Source organism: Glycine soja, chromosome 4 (genome assembly GCF_004193775.1).
Source record: "Glycine soja cultivar W05 chromosome 4, ASM419377v2, whole genome shotgun sequence".
Taxonomy (NCBI): Eukaryota; Viridiplantae; Streptophyta; class Magnoliopsida; order Fabales; family Fabaceae; genus Glycine; species Glycine soja.
Window position 1 is genome coordinate 6,007,955 of NC_041005.1, and position 17,996 is coordinate 6,025,950.

The 17,996-nt window shown below is 36.7% G+C and overlaps 1 protein-coding gene across 1 annotated transcript in view; it reads right to left on the bottom strand.

Annotated features, from left to right (window-relative positions):
• LOC114409015 overlaps positions 1 to 17,550 on the bottom strand; it is a 33,262-nt gene extending 15,712 nt beyond the window's left edge. The window contains exons 1-18 of the mRNA XM_028372288.1: positions 15,409 to 17,550; positions 14,859 to 15,060; positions 14,691 to 14,750; positions 14,502 to 14,606; positions 13,702 to 13,842; positions 13,398 to 13,460; positions 11,995 to 12,225; positions 11,813 to 11,896; positions 11,060 to 11,217; positions 10,806 to 10,852; positions 6,819 to 7,294; positions 5,458 to 5,628; positions 5,248 to 5,307; positions 4,028 to 4,150; positions 3,175 to 3,450; positions 1,494 to 1,559; positions 976 to 1,104; positions 66 to 887 (exon numbers count right to left, since the gene is read on the bottom strand). Coding sequence (XP_028228089.1) covers positions 66 to 887; positions 976 to 1,104; positions 1,494 to 1,559; positions 3,175 to 3,450; positions 4,028 to 4,150; positions 5,248 to 5,307; positions 5,458 to 5,628; positions 6,819 to 7,294; positions 10,806 to 10,852; positions 11,060 to 11,217; positions 11,813 to 11,896; positions 11,995 to 12,225; positions 13,398 to 13,460; positions 13,702 to 13,842; positions 14,502 to 14,606; positions 14,691 to 14,750; positions 14,859 to 15,060; positions 15,409 to 17,288 — 5,094 coding nt within the window. The 5' untranslated portion in view covers positions 17,289 to 17,550. The remainder of the gene's footprint in view (positions 1 to 65; positions 888 to 975; positions 1,105 to 1,493; positions 1,560 to 3,174; positions 3,451 to 4,027; positions 4,151 to 5,247; positions 5,308 to 5,457; positions 5,629 to 6,818; positions 7,295 to 10,805; positions 10,853 to 11,059; positions 11,218 to 11,812; positions 11,897 to 11,994; positions 12,226 to 13,397; positions 13,461 to 13,701; positions 13,843 to 14,501; positions 14,607 to 14,690; positions 14,751 to 14,858; positions 15,061 to 15,408) is intronic.
• Between the last annotated feature and the right edge of the window lie 446 nt (positions 17,551 to 17,996).

A 17,996-nucleotide genomic window follows, 5' to 3' on the forward strand; every position in this document is an offset into this window, starting at 1 on the left:
CCACATGACAATACTTCAGATAAGTAAAAATAATTATTTAACAAAAATCTATTGACATCACCCACCTCAAGCATGATATCAGCACTGCCATAAAGCCAATTGGCATAAGGAGTTAAAGCTGTTACTAGCATCATTCCCCCATCTTTTATATCAACATCAACCCTGACTTCTCTAACATCTAAAATTTGCCAATTTAAACCTTTAAGGCTTTCAGCTAATTGAGTATTCCAACCTTCTTCATTTCTACGTCTAGAAACTTTTTTGTCTCTGGCATCATCGGTGGCCCCCATGTTCTTCTTTTTCACCCATTCAGGAGCCCAAGTAGCCCTATTCTTATCTAATTCCACATCTTGCTGTGACATGTTACTTTGGAAAAAAGTAACAGGAATAGCTCCTTGAATTAGTACATGACCATTCTGGATCAAAGGTTCAAATTTTGCATTGAATAGAAAACGATTGGTTGAGGTCAGAGAGGCAACGACTTCTGCTCGTTCAAGAACAATTCCACCAATGGCACCATCAAGTAGCCTAATTTGAGCATCACATTCTGGTTTTGCTAAACTTCCTCTAAGATCTCCTTCCATATGCAAGATCCCCCTAATGGGTGCTAACAATTGCCACAGAGAATGAACAGCGTTGGATGCTGTAGAGTCAATGATCTGAACTACTGTTGGTATCAGACTAACAGGAAAGTTTAAGACAGCAAAATGAAGGTTGGATTTAGGTCCTAACAAAGTTCCATCAGCATGAATTGTGGCATTATCCTTCTGGATCAAAATTTTCTCCAGGTGCAAGCCATCAACATTACTATAAGTACCAACTGCCAAGACACACTGAGTTTTGTATTCTCCCCACTCCCAATCCTCCCCATGAAAGTCAAATTCTGCCTGAAATGGAATTGAATGGAAAGCCATTCATCAAAAAGTAGATGATTTATGCCAACCGCCAATAATACAAACAACAATAAATTTTTACCAGGGTGTCTCCATTCCCTCCACCACTTGCATTGAGAGAACCATGCCAGCGACCTTTGAGTTCAAGTAAACCAGGAAGGCTCAAATCTTCAAGAACATCATTTGACGGAACATGATGCTCCCTTATTAACTGCAAGTTGAGTATCATTAATGACAAACAAAGAAACTTCAATTTTTGCAGTGAATATCATTTGAATCATGAATAAAATTTGGATCATGAATTAGATACAATTTGATAGGTGTTTTTGGTGTCATTCTCAAATCAGAATTAGAGTTTCATCCCATTAATCTAGGTTGACAACTAGACATTTAATGCAAACCTTTATTATATAGATTACCGAGTTGAAACTCCAATTTTGATTAGAGAACAACACCAAAAGCACCTAACGAACTACATCTAAGTTGTTTCCTTAATAAATAAACATTACATGCCCAGTTCATGTTGGGAGCACAAACTCAGATGCATCAAGTATATTGTGGCTTTTGAAAAGAAAATAAAATATGATTCCTTGATGATACCTCAATCAGTTGTTGAGTGCTCATAGAATATAATCCTATCGACTGCAAACTTTGAATAAAAAAATCCTACAAGTGACATGGTAACACGCATAATCAGCATTCTATTTCTTAAAAAACTAAGTAAACAGGATGAACCACAGGTTTTAAGGTAACACACATTAGTATTATCTTTTCTCAAGGTCTATATATGTAATAAAAAACTGACAATCATTAAAATTTTCAGCAGATACATACCTGCAAACATATACAACATAAAATTATAGGGAAAAATTATTTCAAATATGTTATTGAAACTTGAATGTTCTATTCTATTAATTTACAATTATAACTCAAAAAACAGAGGCTGATTAGAAAATAGAAACAGAAGCATGGTGATATAGCTTATTTATTCAGATTCTTCAACCCTATAGTATATTCTTGTTGCCCAAGTTGAATTAATTTTCATACTTATGCTTCAAGTCCAGTAAGGTTAATAAATTTAATTATGGCCTCCATCACTTATTGAGTTCTCAAAAGAATAATCGGAGGCAGAAACAATGATTTAGGAGATAGATATTTGTTATAGGAATAAAAATTAATAACAGTATAACACCAGTAAACCTCCAAGAAAACTAGTACTTTACACACAAAGGCTTGTCATCAATACAATACAATACAGCAACAAATCCAACAATGAAGCCTTATCCCAACTGGATGGGTTCAGCTACTTGCACACAAAACTAATTAAAAAGAAAGTATTGGCAACATTAATGCATCAGTAACAACAATAACAACCAAGCCTTATAACACTCAATAGGGTTGGCTACATGGCACACAACACACTTAATGAGTTAATGCTAATGGGCTCTATCAAAAACTAAATCTTCAGTAAAACTATTTAGAGCAAGTTTCTTTCCTTTTTTCCTATAGATTCTCCTAAACTTTTTTGTCTTATTTAAAAAATTATCATAGCATAAAACTTCCTTAACATGAATGGAGATGAACAAACCCCTCAAATAGAGTTCAGTTCTCATTTACCAGGGTTTCACTGTCCTCAGCCTTTTAGATGCTAGAGTTTGACAGCTACATTTTCAAGATTTAATGCCCAAAATCGATAGAAAATCAAAGAGAAAGAAGTCTAATTCCATTTTGTACAATGCAAGTATTCTTGTTATCTTACAAAGAAGTTATTTAACTGGTTATAAACTTCAATTTGATATAAGAGTAAGACAGAATGTGATTTGTTATCTATATTCATTTTTTAACCAAGAGTGATATAGTTATTATCAGTTCAATGGTAGGCTTTAAAGCTTTCAACAAGAAAAATTTCAATATCACTGAAATTTGTACTTGATTAAAACTCAAGCAACAAGAAAAACAAAAAAGCCACAAGCATGAAGAACCTAAAATTGAATTTGGCTTCCTCTAGCTTTATACCTACCCATTTTTTGGAAAAGAAAAAATGCTTTCGGTGTGAGTTGGGGAAGGCGAAGCAGGGAAAGCCAAAGTACATTCATATAAACTTGAAACCTTAAAAAGTAAAAATGTGATGTTCTATGGTTTTCAATAGCACCAAATAAACCATGTGGTTAGACTCCTGAATTAACCAACTCACATGTTACAAAGATAGAATCATTAGCAAGGTATCTAAATCAACTGATCTAGAATCTGACAATCAATGACATATAAAGCATAATACAACCTTTGATCTTGAAAGAACAGCAGGATCCATACTTCGAGAAAGAAGCCTTGCAAGAGGGAGCATCTCAGCAACCTCAGCTCTGGGAACTTCAAGTTTCATTCTCCACCTACCCATCGAGGATATAACACTACCAAGATGCCCAGACAAGAACCTTTTTAAAAAGCCATCCCCTTTTATGTCAACAGGGTTATCATCTCGAGTGCCAGGTAATACATATTCACCTTGCATTTCATAATAACTGTAGCTTTGTTCCAAAATAGTTTTTTCAATAGTGATCTGAACAATAGAACATCAACTGACAATCAGTAACAAAATTAACATAATTTACAGTTCAGAAGAAGTTTTTATTTGTGCAACATAACCACAACATAATATCATTACTCATTACTACGACAATGATTCATAATACGGTCTTATTTCTGTTACAATATTCTTAAAATATGGGTTTGGGCCTAACTCAACCCAACCAAACCAGCTTGTAGTCGATGTGGGACTAAGCCACAACCCTCAAGGCTGCAATTCAGGCAGCCTCAAAGAGGCCACAAATACGGCAGGCTAGGGGTGACTGCAATTAAGGCAGCTTTTCAACACCTATAACAGACAACAGCTGTTCTAACAGAATGACAGCTGGCTAACTAATGCTGAGTCAGCTTATCACTAATGTACAAGATACAAAGAGTACTCTTAACACTGAGATATACTAAGTACTCTATCAATTAGGCAATTATTTTCTCTGTAATTATTTCTCACGCTATATAATAATACACTCCGTTGTGTACATTGCCACACGGATTTAGTCTCATTTCTTTCTTTCTCTTATTCTCAACATAAGAGAATGAACTTAGGAACTCACAACATCTCCACTCCACCTAGCTGCCACATCCAGGGCTTCACCAAGCACTCCATTGAACTTTGGCTGAAGTACAGATATGATTCCATGTCCTCTTCTTTTTTGAAGATTAAGCTGGATTTCTGCCTGAAAAAAAAAAGGCAACCAGTTGAAAAACACCACATTATTTTCCTTACATGACCATTAAATAATGCCTTCACCAAGTCATCATTCAGGCAGGACTGAACAGAAAAAGGGAGAAGTAAAGAGTTAAAAAAAAATCTGATTGAAATGCCAAAAGTTGGATATTTCTGCCTGAAAAAAAAAAAAAGGCAACCGGCTTAAAAACACCACATTATTTTCATTACATGAGACCATGGCCATTAATAATGCCTTGACCAAGTCATCATTCAGGCAGGACTGAACAGAAAAAGGGAGAAGTGAAGAGGTAAAAGAAATGGCAACAAATCTGATAGAAACATCAAAAGTTGCGTATTAGAATTATTTTCCTCTAAGTTGTATGCTGTGTACATTTTTCATGTATGTGCATCTTTGCTATGTTTTGTCTTAGAAATATCTATACTGCTATAGAAAGGGATTCCTCCATTTGATGTCCACTTTTCTTTTACCAAAATAAAAAGTTAGATTTTTATTGTAATTTTAAATCGGAAAAAATCACCATTTTAAGGTAACCACAAAGTCCATCTTATAGACACCGTCCCGACATTTTAAGGAATTTTATTTTAAAAACTATTTTAAAAGAATATTTGTCATGTCTTTATATGATTAAATAAAAGTATATTCTTTTCTACCACCATCATAGGTACCCCTCATTATAAAAATATTCTAGACTTCTCCTAATAACTTGAGCTTTTGGGATACTGATCCTTAACACTGATTAGAACCTACTGTTTTGTGTACATCCTTTAAGCCCAAAGGCTTTTACATAAGCAGGTACACATATTAACTACAAATAATCATTGCTTGATTTTGTAGCAGTTTAAGATTTGGAGATGTTTATCAACTACTAATGATCATTTTTTGTCCACAAAGCCCTCTTACATTTACTCTATAAGCAATCTAGGGTCAAACCTCAAGATGAACTCATGCAGAACATAATATTGAAAACTGTCTAATCTCCCTGACAAAACTGGGTCAACTTCATTATGATCAAAACGTGCATTGGAGGTTACAGCAAAGGACAAGGATAATAAGGAATTATGAAGCCAAATTGGTAATATTACCCTCTGTATAGTTCCCTTGAGAGAAGCAAGTTCCAGCTCATCAAGTGGAAAATGCCATACCTACAAGTACGGCCCACAAAAGCAAGAAAAATGAAAAGAATGATTTTCAACATTAACTTTTGGGCTAATATTGAGTGCCAAAAAATATGCCAGCATAGAAACAAACATATCTGGATTCAAACATTGGGCCCAATATTTAAATATAAGTACCTCCAAGCTAGCTGAATGACATGGTTGAAAATCTACATTAGCCCTCAACTGGCCCTTATGAAGGGAAATGGACATCAGTTGTCCACTTTTCAGACCACTTTCACCACTGAGCTGTAGTGGCCCAACAAAATCCATCACAAGACTTTCATCAGGCCTACCAGAGGCATTCAACTGTGCTCCAATAAAGAATGGAAGTTAGAAAATCTAATATATTATTGTATAGCCAGACAATATGAAATGGTTTGCCACAAGGAAATCCAAAACTTGCAGACATAAAGATGTCTACCTTTCACAAATAACTAATTTTTTTTTAAATGTGGAGACTATGGTGGAAATTTTCCTTTTGGAATTAAATATAAATATAAACTTGTACAAAGGAGAAATATGAACAGGTAACAATTCACGTGTGAATGAGTTGACCAAGACTTAAAACTACGCTGATATCAATCACTTTTCTTAACTAAGGGAGAAAATCATAAGCAAAGCAAGGCCAGCATAAATTGTAAGGAAGAAGCAGTATAACCAGTTCATAAGTTTCTACACTGAAGAACCCATTCTTTCTCTAAAAGAGTTTCATCTTGAAGGCCAAATCTGATTTTTTGTTTCAGATAACGTTATCTTGTTTTTTCAGATGGGTTAGGCAATTTTGCCTTGTACTCTTTTTCCTGTATGCAGTACACCTAGTACTACATTATATATAAAATTATATATAGATTTTTGCTGTGCAAAAAAAAAATCTTGAAGGCCAAATCCAGCCTTTTTAATTTTTATTTTTTAAAAAAATGGATCCAACAAACTGCTATGTATTAACTTAAAACTTGCACATAAACCAATTCCAGGCTTTATGTATCAAACATCCTCAAAATGATTTTGGTGTGTGTGTAGGTGAGTGAGGGGTTAAGTGAATCATGAATTCACTGTATGGGAATACATGTATAGATTTCATCCATAAAAATATAAAACATGATAATCAATGGATATTTCAAAAAGGACTTCTTGGTAAAAATATTGCTAGTAAGGAACAATTAACCATTCAACTGTTAAATTAAGTCAACAAGCAGTTACTTATTAACTGTTCTTTCAACATATTAGCTGCTATCCCAATAATTGCTATGCATTTAAAAACTTCTTACCCCCATCCCCACCCATATTTAATACAAATCTCTTTGGTGGAACCCCTAGTCCATGATTTTGTAAACCCACTCCTCCCCACCACCCCCACCCCAACAAAAAACAAAAAAAAAAAAAAAAAACAGAATCATTGTCCATGATTATACTACAATGTAATACTGCCAAGCAGTTTGTTAAATTCATAATATCTCAATGAAAGATTTTTAGGAAGAGAAAAGTTTATTCATCACCTTGATGCAATCAGGAGAAACACTCAATGACCCAGACATCTGAGGTGCAAGCATCAATTGATTCAATTTGAGACCAGAGATTGAAACCTCACCAACAAGACTAGCTGCACTTCCTTTCTCCAACATTTGCACATGCTGCTTGTTCTTGTCAAAATTATGTTCAATAATAGTGGTACTAGGTCTTAAAACCTTTCCCTGAAACTTGATCCTTCCGGTTGCTTTCAAAATCAAAGCTCTTGGAAAATCCAATGTATAAGGCGTGACCAAACTAAAGAATTCAAATCCACGCATGTGCAAATCAAACTCAACTCCACCAACAGTGAATAGACTGGCTCTCGGTGCATAAAACTCTTCTCTTTTAGAAGAAAAATTATCAGAAAAAGATGTTTGAACTTTCATATACAAATCTAATGCAGCCGAAGCAGAATTAACAGTAATGAAATCATGTGAGATTATGATATCTCCTTGCGATTTACCTGGGAAAAGGGCTCTGTGGGAGGATTTGAGGCACCTTAAGGATTCTGATCCAAGTGGCCTATGGTGCTTTTTAGGGGATTTCAACACCATTAGGAATCAGGGGGAGAGAATCAGTATATCTCAGAGGTCTGATGTTGTTTCAGATATCTCAGACTTCAATGACTGGATATCTGAGATGGAGCTTCAGGACGTAAGATGCTTTGGGAACAATTTCACTTGGTTTAGGCCCAATGGCAGTGCCAAGAGCAGACTAGATAGATTTCTGGTGTCTGATCAGTGGCTATCCTTGTGGCCTGATACCTCCCAACATGTCCTTCAAAGAGATTATTCGGATCATTGCCCAATCATTCTGACAACGCAGATGGTGGATTGGGGCCCTAAGCCTTTTCGGGTGGTGGATTGGTGGCTTAACCATAAAGGGTACCACTCTATGATTAAAGAAGCCTGGAACTCAGATATGCAGGGCGGATGGGGGGGAGTTGCTCTTAAAAATAAGCTGAGGAATCTGAGATTGGTTATAAAACAATGGTGTAAAGAGAAGGGGGACATCAAAGCTTCTCAGATTCAGAACCTGAAGCAGAAACTTCATGATTTGGAGAACTTAGCTTCTCATAGAACCTTATCTGTTTCTGAAGTCATAACCAAGAAATCTCTACAGCAACAACTGTGGGATGTTTCAACTGCTTATGAATCATTGCTGAGGCAGAAATCTAGGGCTAAGTGGATCAAGGAGGGCGACAGAAACACAGCCTATTTTCACAAATTGATAAATTTTAGAAGAAGCTCAGGTGCTGTTCAGGGCATTCTTATTGATGGTGTGTGGGTCCACCAACCAGACCTTGTTAAGCAGGCAGTGTTCAATTTCTTTGCTGAGAGGTTTACTGAGCAGAATCATCATAGACCTACTTTGGATGGGGTCTTCTTTCCCTCCATAGACCAACATCAAAGAGAGGGGTTGACTGCTCCCTTTTCTGACATAGAGCTCAAGGATGCTGTTTGGAGCTGTGCTGGAGATAAATGCCCGGGCCCGGATGGTTTTAATTTTAATTTTATCAAGGAATTTTGGGGGATGTTGCAACCTGATTTTAGAAGATTTGTGGATGAATTCCATGTTCATGGCTCTTTTCCTAGAGGGAGCAATGCATCTTTTGTGGCTCTTATCCCCAAGATAACCCAACCACAGTCCCTAAATGATTATAGGCCCATATCGCTCATTGGTTGCATGTATAAAATCATGGCTAAGCTTCTAGCAAACAGGTTGAGGGTGGTGCTTCCAGACCTAATAGATGAAAGGCAGTCAGCCTTCATAAAGAATAGGCATATCCTTCATGGAATTCTTATTCTTAATGAGGTGGTGGATGAAGCTATTCGGAGGAAGAAGCCTGCTATGATATTTAAAGTGGATTTTGAGAAAGCCTATGACTCGGTCTCTTGGTCTTTTCTGGATTATATGTTGATGAGATTAGGCTTTTGTCTTAAATGGAGAAAATGGATTTCTGCTTGTCTCCAAACAGCTACAATTTCAGTCCTAGTAAATGGGAGCCCCACCAAGGAGTTTGTTCCTTCTAGAGGATTGAGGCAAGGGGATCCTTTAGCCCCTTTGCTTTTCAACATAGTGGCTGAGGGGCTTACTGGTATGATGAGGGAGGCTTTGAACAGAGATCTGTACTCAAGTTTCTTGGTTGGGAGACAAAAAGTGCCAACAAACATTCTGCAATATGCAGATGACACAGTTTTTATTGGAGAGGCCTCTTGGGAGAATGCTGTAGTCCTGAAGTCAATGCTGAGAGGTTTTGAAATGGCATCGGGCTTGAAGATCAACTTTGCCAAAAGCCAGATTGGTGTTGTGGGGGTACAGGCCAGCTGGATTCAGGAAGTAGCAGATTTTTTGAACTGTAGACACATGGATTTTCCTTTCTACTATCTGGGTATGCCTATTGGTATCAAATCATCAAGCAGGGTTGTATGGGAGCCTATGATATCTAAGTTTGAAGCTAAGCTATCCAAGTGGAACCAGAAGAACTTATCAATGGGTGGTAGGGTTACCTTGATAAAGTCTGTTTTGAATGCTCTCCCTATTTATCTCCTATCTTTCTTCAAGATCCCCAAAAGAGTGGTTGATAAGCTGGTATCTCTCCAAAGAAATTTCATGTGGGGGGGAAATCAACAGCTCAAGAGAATCCCTTGGGTAAAATGGGAAGTGGTTTGTCTTCCAAAGAGTGATGGAGGTTTGGGGATAAAGGATCTGTCCAAATTCAATGCAGCATTGAGGGGGAGATGGATTTGGGATCTAGCTGTTAACCACAATCAGTTTTGGGCCAGAGTTCTCATTTCCAAATATGGTGGTTGGGTAGACCTGCAGAGTGGTAGAGATAAAGCTTGGCATTCCCATTGGTGGAAGGACCTTAGAAGACTCTATAATCAGCCTGATTTCCACAGCATCCATCAGAATATGGTTTGGAGGGTTGGTTGTGGGGACAAAATCAAATTTTGGCAAGATACCTGGCTGAGTGAGGGATGTAACCTTCAGCAAAAGTATAATCAACTCTATACCATCAGCAGACAGCAGAATCTCACCATTTCTGAGATGGGAAAGTTCTCTCAGAATATTTGGAGCTGGGAGTTCAAGTGGAGAAGGAGATTATTTGATTATGAGTACGCGATGGCTGTTGACTTCATGGATGATATTTCAGGCATATCTATCCAGAATCAGGCCCTTGATAGCATGTTTTGGAAAGCTGACCCTAGTGGTGTCTACTCCACCAAGTCAGCCTATAGGCTTCTGATGCCATCCATCAGCCCTGCTCCGTCCAGGAGGAATTTTCAGATCCTTTGGCATTTGAAAATCCCCCCACGAGCTGCGGTTTTTTCTTGGAGGTTGTTCTTGGATAGACTCCCCACTAGGGGAAATTTGTCCAGAAGAAGCATTCCTATTCAGGATATTATGTGCCCTCTTTGTGGCTGTCAACATGAGGAGGCTGGGCATCTTTTCTTCCACTGCAATATGACTAAGGGGCTGTGGTGGGAATCCATGAGATGGATCCGGGGTATAGGAGCTCTTCCAACTGATCCGGCTAGCCATTTTATTCAATTCTGTGATGGGTTTGCTGCTTCGAGTAACCACAGTAGGCGGGGCATGTGGTGGATTGCTCTATCTATTACAATATGGCAGCATAGGAACTCTCTCCTGTTTCAAGGCACTCTTTTTGAACCGCAGAAAGTCTTGGAGGAGGCATTATTTTTAGTTTGGTCTTGGCTAAAAGTTGGAGACAAAGGTTTCAATACATCTTATAACCACTGGTCTACCAATCTTGTGGAGGCCTTTGGTTAAATGATATCTGTATTGGTGTCCTTTGTGTGGGGCTTTGTTGGGGTTTGGTTTTTTTGTTTTTGGAAGGTGGCACCTAGTGCCTTGTAATTGTTATCTTCAGTACCCCTGGTACTGTTTAGTTTATTAATAATATTCTAATTTTGCCTTCCAAAAAAAAATGATATCTCCTCTAGCATCACTGAAAGGCCCTTCTGCCGTCGGTGCAGTCCATTTTATATCAAACCTCCTGCAATTAAAAAAAATGATTAAAAAGAGTCATATTGAGACAGGAAAGGAGTATTAACGAGTTGGGACAAGCCAACAGGAAGTACAAGAGATATCCATGATGAAAAAGTGGAGAAATGATTGATAATATAAATATATAATAAGCAACAACATTACTAAATCTTAATAAATAAAAACTAATCAAAACTGAAAAAAGTAATAATCTTACGGTCTTAAAAGAGATCCTGAAAGTTTTGTGTTTTCACTTAAAACCCCAAATTTGAGTGGCACCAAATGATGATAACTGGGAATATAGCGAAGCATAATTTTTTCAAAGGCCAAACTTCCAGAGAAGTTTGCATCTATTGCTGTCTCATCATTCACAGCCTGAGAGCAAAATAGTATACATTAGCAGGGGTGAGGGACAAACTGTAGAGAAAAATGGGGCAACGGCATACACATGGGAAAAGACATTCACATTCTGAAATTTTGTTTTAGTCAAATCAATGAAACCTGCGAATATCCTGATTTGTGAGTGTGAGAATCACTACCTCAGTGTGTGATTAATTTATCACTTGACTGTGTCATGGATTATGGAAGAAAGACATTTAAACTTTAAAGTGAAAGAGAAAGAATAAATTAGTATCCTAAGCAAACAGGTGACAGAAAATGCAAATAATTTATGGATAAAATTCATCCCCTCCCTAAAAAACAGTCATAGAATAGAATAAATTAGTATCCTAAGCAAACAGGTGACAGAAAATGCAAATAATTTATTGATAAAATTCATCCCCTCCCTAAAAAACAGTCATAGAATAAGTGTGTATAATGGTGGCAAAATTAGATGATTGTGCCAAAGCTTCCAAGAAATCTGTCCCCCCTCAACGTGCTAACTATTTGCTTAATAAAAGCATGCTATCTCACGGATAAGAAAAGAAAAAAACAATGCATGCTTTCTAATAGATTACAGGTAGAAATATACCTCTGAGCATATCCATACAGTCCCAGCCCCTCGAATTTCACCACCATCCACAAGGCTCGCTCTAATTCCATACAAATCAGCAATCTGTGCTATGCAATGGAAGTGTTACCAAACATAAACAATGAGTCACAACTCTGAAGTCTGAACCACTGTGTGCAAAATTATTACCACTTTCAACTTACACAGCTATCAGTGTTGAAAGTGAAATTGGCAGATACATGTGAAAATGGTACACGATCAAATGCTGCCAATGCTCCAGCCTCCTTACTTTTAGCAAGTGCTTCAGATGCTACAGTTGTAGGAGTGTCAACATGCAAAGAAGAGAATGTCCTTGAAACCGTTCCAGTTCCCACAAATATAGGAGTATCCAGTGGGCCTTGACAATTAAATAGAGCAGTTATCGATCCTGCTAGCTGCAATAATTAAACTTTAGTTATGAAAAAAACAGAGAAATAAAGGATTGATATTGCATCAGCTAACATTTTGGTTAAATTATAAATTTAGTCTCTACACTTTCACACTGTTTTTTTGTTTGTCCTTACATAAAATAAAATATAAAATAAAACCTTACATTTGGTTCCTATAAGGAAAATCATTTATGAATCAATCCTGTTGTTTATTGAAATTATAAGAGTGTTAAATTTGTTCCTATACTTGACACCGTTTTTCATTTTAATCCCTTAACAAAAAAAGATAGCATTGCATTTAGGTCCCTACATGTAAGTCTATATGTAGGTCCCTACAAATGACATGCTGTTTTTTTTTGGTCCTTATATGAAAAATACTCTAACCCCGTCATAACTTTGGTAAATGGTGAGGACCAATTTTGCTAAAAAAAATCATATAGGGATCAAAATGTAGGGTCTTCAGGTAAGAACTCATTGAGATCTCACATCGACTTTACATATGGCCAAAGTAGAGCCTATAAAGGCTTAGGTAATTTGCACCTTATAAGCTAGCTTTTGGGGTTTAGTTAGGCCTGGCCCAAATTCAAGAGAAAAAAACTAGCATACCCCAGTGCCCAGAGGCTCCTCACTATGCGAAGGTATGGGGGAGAGTCATTGTACGCAGCCTTGCCCTTGCATATGCAAAGAGGTTGTTTCCGGATTCAAACCCATGACCTGGTCACGAAGGCACAACTTTACCGTTGTGCTAGGGCTCGCTTTAGCGACCAAAATTGTAATTTAACCTATCACTTTATTTAGGGGGAAAAGTTGAAATTGACCTCGGGCATTAGTCATGTCTCAAATTTTGAAAATCTGTGTAACTTTTATAATAGTCATAGATAGCTTCTTAAAAGTTTTGGAAAATCTGACCTAAATTTTATCAAAAGCTCACTTATAAGCTATCAAGTATAAAGAAATGATGGTACATTGGTACTGCACTTTAAAAATAACAAGGAAACAATGAAGCAAAATGAAAGAACTTTATGAATGACTTGCATAAAACTTCAATGTTGCTATTTTCAATTTTAAAAATTACAAGATATAGAAAGGAAACAAACAAAATATAAGGATGGAAATGATCATTTTACTCAAAAACTTTTAAAGTGTTAAATCAATGCATTGAACTCAAGAAAACATACTGGGAACAAGAGAGATCTCATATTGAAAGTTCTCATCAAAGCATTCACTTCAACACTAGGAACCTGGAAAATTGGTCAACAAAGTATTAGAGCAGATAAAAGTTTAAAAATTTATTTAGACAAGAAAAATGAAAGAATGACAGCCAACAATGTATTATGAGATGTTACTCACACTTATACAATAACCTTATGCAACTGTTTATACTACTAACCAGGTCAAGCCCTAGTACAAACCCAAGCCCACTATTAGTAAACCTACTATCTACTAACAATAAATAAATAATTATGTACACATAATAAGTACCTGACACATAAGATGAAATTCTCCTTCCTCAGGATGAATGCCAAAATCTCCTGATGCTTCTAGAGGAATGCTGCCAAACCAGCCACATGCATTGTGTAAAAATATACTTTGACCACGAAAACATAAACTTCCTGATATGTCCTGCAAGAACAAGCATACAAAGTACAAACACAAGAGAGGAGAACATCTTTTAATCAAGTGTGCCAACAACAAAAATATTAAGTATGGTTGTAGATCAATATGCCTAAACACTTGATATGAGACCAAAGATCCAGTAGTCATCAACAGTTACTAGTACGTAGTTGTTACTCATTATTACTCATTAGCAGAAACAAATAAATAAAAAAACTAGACGACAGGGGGTTGTACCAAACATGATAACTCCTCCCATATAAATCACATTTTCTGACTTCCACTCAATGCACCAAATCAAACAAGAAAGGCCAATCACCCCAACAAATATTGCTGCTTTCTTCTTCCCAGGCTTCATAACAAATATCCTTATTTGTCAGAAAATAAAGAGTAAAGTATTATTTTTGGTACAAAAATTTCACATATTTAACTAATAAACAGAGCTTCTAATATTTCATAAAGAAACTAATGAATATAAAACTCATTAGGCAATAGGCATGTGTCACCTTGAATATAAAGTATATTTTTTGTTGAGCAATATAAAATACAATGCATATGTAATGGCCCACTTGCCTTTCAAAAGGATAAAAAAAATATCGCAAATGAAATTTCAAGTGTCAAAAAGGAATTGCACAAGGCATTCTAACATAGATGAAATGAAGACATACAGAAAAACACGATGGAGCATTTAATATTTGGAAGTTCAACCCTGTTACGTCAAGCTGTCCATGATGATTTGGAAAAGTTTCACCCTTTGACATGCACAAGTGAACCTAAATATAGGGAAAGAATATATATCAAATAGGCGAACTTATATCAAATTATTAATTCTCATGTAACTAAGGTTAGAGAACCACCTGACCGCTGGCCATCCCTTTAGACCATGTAATTGGAATGTCTAGGATCCTTTCAAACAGCTGCATAGAGCATAACCCAGACATAAAGTACATAATCATACATACAACTTAAATGGAAATATAGGAAGATAACAAAATATTGAAACTTCAAATTACTATATTTCTTACCGGGACAAAAAAATGGTCAATCTTCAAATTAGCATGCCATTTCTGCTCAACAGTGTCAACAAAAACAATGACAGACAACCAGCCATCACCTTCACATATATCATCTGATCTCCAAGTCTTACAATTTCCACCCAGTTTTACATTTATACGGTTGTAGTAGTGGTTATGAAACTTCACATGGCCATTGGCATTCTCCATCACCCTGAAAGTAAAACATATAGAACACTCAAATTGATGCAAATCATAATTTTCAACAGAGTAAATTAAACTGACACACCCTGAGGTTTCATGAGATTTCACAAACTCCTGGTGTTATTTTAACGTTCACAATAACCTTCCTTATAGGAGGGGACACAGTGTAATGTTTTTCAAACAATTAAGGGAGGCTAGTGTAAGGGTAGAAAAAATAGCATTTGGCTAGTTGACTGCCATACACTTTTAGAAAAGGATCTACAGAAACTCTCTAAACACCTATATCATTAAAATTATAAGCTGGGTAAAAAGGTTTGTTCATCATTTCATTTCTATAATAAATGATAATAGCTCTCACCTAACTTCCCTGTCACCATATGTAAGTAGCATCACAGTTGCACCTCTAAATTGAACAGAATCCAATGTAACAGGAAGAATCTTAGTTAGGTCTTCAGACTGCAGAACATCTACCCCATCTACATTTTCAGCAACGGTACCTTCAACTTTCAGACTCATTTCAGACTTCAACTTTTCAATGGGACCAGCAAGGAAGAAAGATGTCAACCCCTCAATGTTTCTAAAAAACGAGGTTAAGCCAAATTTCATAATCAAGGTCTCAAACGAAACCTGAAAATATGTTGCCAGCACAGACCTAGGCTTCACAGAAACCAAATCTCTTTGGCCCCTAGTTGCACTAACATCAATTGGATTGTGTGCAACATGAAGTCTCAACTCCTCCTTTTTCTCTGTACTAATATTAGCATTGGCATGTTCTGCAACATCCTCACTAGATTGTAAATTTTCATGTTTACTCTCCCTTGTCTGTGAAGACAGATCACCGAAAAAATTTAAATCTTTTGAATTACCATTAATATTTTCATTTGCCGAAGGAGACCAGACTCCCAGATCTCTGAATTGTGTTCCATTACGGTTATCATCATTTCTATTATCATCACCACTGGCAACAGATACAGCATTTTTGTCAAAATCACTTTTTACCCATTGCCTATCATGATCTCTAGAATGAAAACATCCAGAAGATGACAAAGGATGCTCAAACATCCCATGTGATTGACTGTGAAAGTATGCATTTGCTGCAAATGCACCACGTTCAAGAATTCTTTTTCTGAGAGCAATACCAGATGCACTGATGTCACTTCTTTTAGCCTTCTGCTTAAATTTGTGTTTTCTATGCCCTTTTATGACTCTTTTCCAAAACTTAAGTCCTTTTTCAGGGAACTTCACCCTAAATGACTCCTCCAAATCAGCATGTTTCATATCATAATCAACACCTGTGTCCACACAACGATGACCATGCTGCTCCACCTTCTTCATGCAGAAAAAACCCTTGGAGTTTGTTCCTCCTACTGAATGAGTTGCAATTTCCTTTAAATTATCATCACCCTTGGATGGACCACAATTCTTCTCAGAAACAAAGTAACCCATCTCTGCAGCTTCCCTAGCGGCATCATCCCTGTCTCTAACATGTTTAGCAGCCGCCTCCTCTCGTGCAACCCTCCTCACTTTAGTGCGATGATCAAGTCCTTCGTTGGTTGACAAGCGCCTCTGAATGCCCCCTTGAGACAGCGGTATCCCTAACCAGCTATAGTCTTTCTTTTGCACTACTAAGACACACGGATGTGACAAAACTGCATCAAACACAAACTTCCCCCTCCACAGACTGGCAAGGGGGCGAAAACGAACCTTCGCAGTGGGAGCCTCACCACAGGAAAATTCCTCTTCACCTGGCCCAAATGAACATGACTCCAATGTTACACTCAAGGGTGAGATTCTCACAACCTTGCCAAAGCAAACATCGCGCTGAACATACTCACTGATCACTGAACAAACAGAAGGCAAAATATTTGTTTCAACAAAACCCTTGGCTTTGTTCCTTCCAAACCAAACCAAAAGACACAAACCAGAGATAACAACAGTGAACACAGAGGCCCTCATCAAAAGAACACCCTCTTTCCACAATGAGGTGAAATAACTAACACTGAGAGAAAAGGGTGGTTCCTTTTCCTTGAAGCATTTCAACCTCGACCCACTTGCAGAAACATGGGGTTTCCTCAACAAGTTTACATTTTGGCTACAAAACCTAAAAGCATGCCTCGATGGGTAACGAACATGTTTTGCAGAAACATTGCACCTCTTGCTTCTAGGGAAAACCCTTTTGATAGTGTTGTTAACTTCCAAAGGAGCACGAAGCTTTATCCCGAAAAACAAAGTGTCCATTGTCTCCTCGCATGAACCTGCAACAGGGGAGAGACCAAGAAGCTCTTATTCTCTGTCCCTTAACGGTTCAGAAAAGCGCGCGCATGCGAAATGGAACATAGGGATTGAGAAGTGAAGTAGACAGCGATCAAATGAGAGTGAGATCTTGATCATTGATTGTGGAGTTGAAACTATTATAGTGCAGTGTGTATGTTTTGGTGGTGGGAAGTGGAAACAAGAAACGAACGAGACACGAAGAATATTACGTTACTGGTCTTGAGGGAAATCGAATGAAAAAGAAAAGGTGCCTTTAACGCTGTCGTTTACTAATATATATAGAGCTATGAGCTCCCGGCGCTTGATTTGGATTGAATGTTTTTGGTTTTTATTTTTAAAAAAATAGAAAATAAGAGTAAAAATAAGTGTATTTAAAATTTATAAGATATTTTATATGAAAATATTTTTTTAAATAAGTCCAAAATTGAAAATAATACATCAATATTTTCTATTTTTTCTGAAAAAAATAAGACGTGATAACATCTTATAATACTTTTTTCTCAATATATATTTTCTAAAATTTTAAAAATAAAATAGAAAATAAATACTCAAATCAGGAGTCACTACACTTGGTTTGGTTTGAATGTTTTCTTATTATATTTTCAATGAAAACAAAATATAAGAGTGAAAATACTTTTATTTAAAATTTTAAAAATATTTTCAAAATTGAAA